Here is a 1,351-nt window from a genome sequence, read left to right on the forward strand (position 1 = left end):
ATCCATTTCTGACCTTTGGACCCACCTGCCTAGCTCCTAGCTCTATAGGCTCTGGTTTCAACTCATGCTACCAGGGCACTCTCCCACTTTGGGCTGTCTTGGTAGATATTCTACACTAGGCAGGTGCTGGTCAACTATTCTTGACTCTTGATGGGCATTCAGGAAGTTACAGCAAGAAATGTTTCACAAATGGTATCTGATACAGTCTAGTTAAGGTTAATGGGGAATAAAAGTGCTTTGCTTAGAAATAATTATCCATAGATCTAAAGTCAACAAAAGTCTCTACAACAAAAAATACATAATTTTTGGGGGGGGAGGAGGAGGCTTGAAATAGATCAGAAAACACTTTCACATTAATTGTTCTTTTCATATACTTCAAATTTGTACTTAATGCTTTTCTCCTCCTGGACATCAGAAGGAACACCTGGATATTCTGGGATAAGTTTATATTTTTCCAAATCAATTTCTGGAAAAAATGTGTCACTTTCAAATTCCTGCATGATCCTTGTCACAAATAGCCTAAGATGGCCTGGCTTGTTCATGGCTTCCTTATAAACAGAACTGCCTCCCACTATCCAGACCATGTCCACTGTATTTGTTAATTCTGGTTGTTCAATAAGTTTTAAGGCACCATCCAGACTTTTGGCAAGAAAATGAGCTCCCTGTGGAGGTTCCTTGAGTTCTCTACTGAGAACTATATTAATTCTGTCCTTTAAAGGTCGATTCTTCTCTGGAATGGAGAACCAGGTTTTCCTACCCATAATCACCAAATTCTGTTTACCTTCTACTGAAGAGGTTGTGGTCATTCTTTGGAAATACCTGTATTCATTCCTGAGCGGGGGCCAGGGCAGGTCCCCGTTCTTGCCGATGCCCATGTTCTGGGACACAGCGACGATGCAGTTTAGCGGACGAACCATGATAGCTGCAGAAAACACTTCCGAGCTAGCACATCACACTGACACGGGGATTACCCGCCAGTTTGGCGCGAAATTTTGGCCACCCGCCCCCTCAGTCCTCCATTTCTTTCTTAGATTGACTAGTGATTCCTTTTTTCATCGATAGGAGCAATACCAAGGGTTAATGGGAGCAAGATAGAAAGACCCTGTGTGTCTGATCTCAGGCAGTTAGCAAACCAGCTTTGACTTCTTATGCCCAACCTGTTAGGTGAAAGCAAAATTAACTCCTACTTTGAAGAATTTTCTGTTGTTGTGATTGTTATAGCAGCCGAGCCTCTATCATAAATAAAATGACTTGTTAATAACCTTATTTTTAATCTTATATAGTTGCTGTATATTGTTTTGAAGAGTAGAGGTGGCTTTAGATAAATATGCCAGAATCCTAATACAGAAAT

General features: G+C 41.0%; 1 protein-coding gene across 1 annotated transcript; it reads right to left on the minus strand.

Annotated features, from left to right (window-relative positions):
- Positions 1 to 226: 226 nt before the first annotated feature.
- On the minus strand, positions 227 to 1,004 carry LOC132366602 (dihydrofolate reductase-like). Its single transcript, XM_059924203.1, has one exon. The coding sequence runs from the start codon at positions 915 to 917 to the stop codon at positions 354 to 356; it is 564 nt and encodes a 187-aa protein (XP_059780186.1). The 5' UTR covers positions 918 to 1,004; the 3' UTR covers positions 227 to 353.
- Between the last annotated feature and the right edge of the window lie 347 nt (positions 1,005 to 1,351).

Source organism: Balaenoptera ricei, chromosome 5 (assembly GCF_028023285.1).
Source record: "Balaenoptera ricei isolate mBalRic1 chromosome 5, mBalRic1.hap2, whole genome shotgun sequence".
Taxonomy (NCBI): Eukaryota; Metazoa; Chordata; class Mammalia; order Artiodactyla; family Balaenopteridae; genus Balaenoptera; species Balaenoptera ricei.

Bases quoted from the DNA above. Each gene is read 5' to 3' on its own strand.
- LOC132366602 (XM_059924203.1), bottom strand. From the start codon at position 917: ATGGTTCGTCCGCTAAACTGCATCGTCGCTGTGTCCCAGAACATGGGC.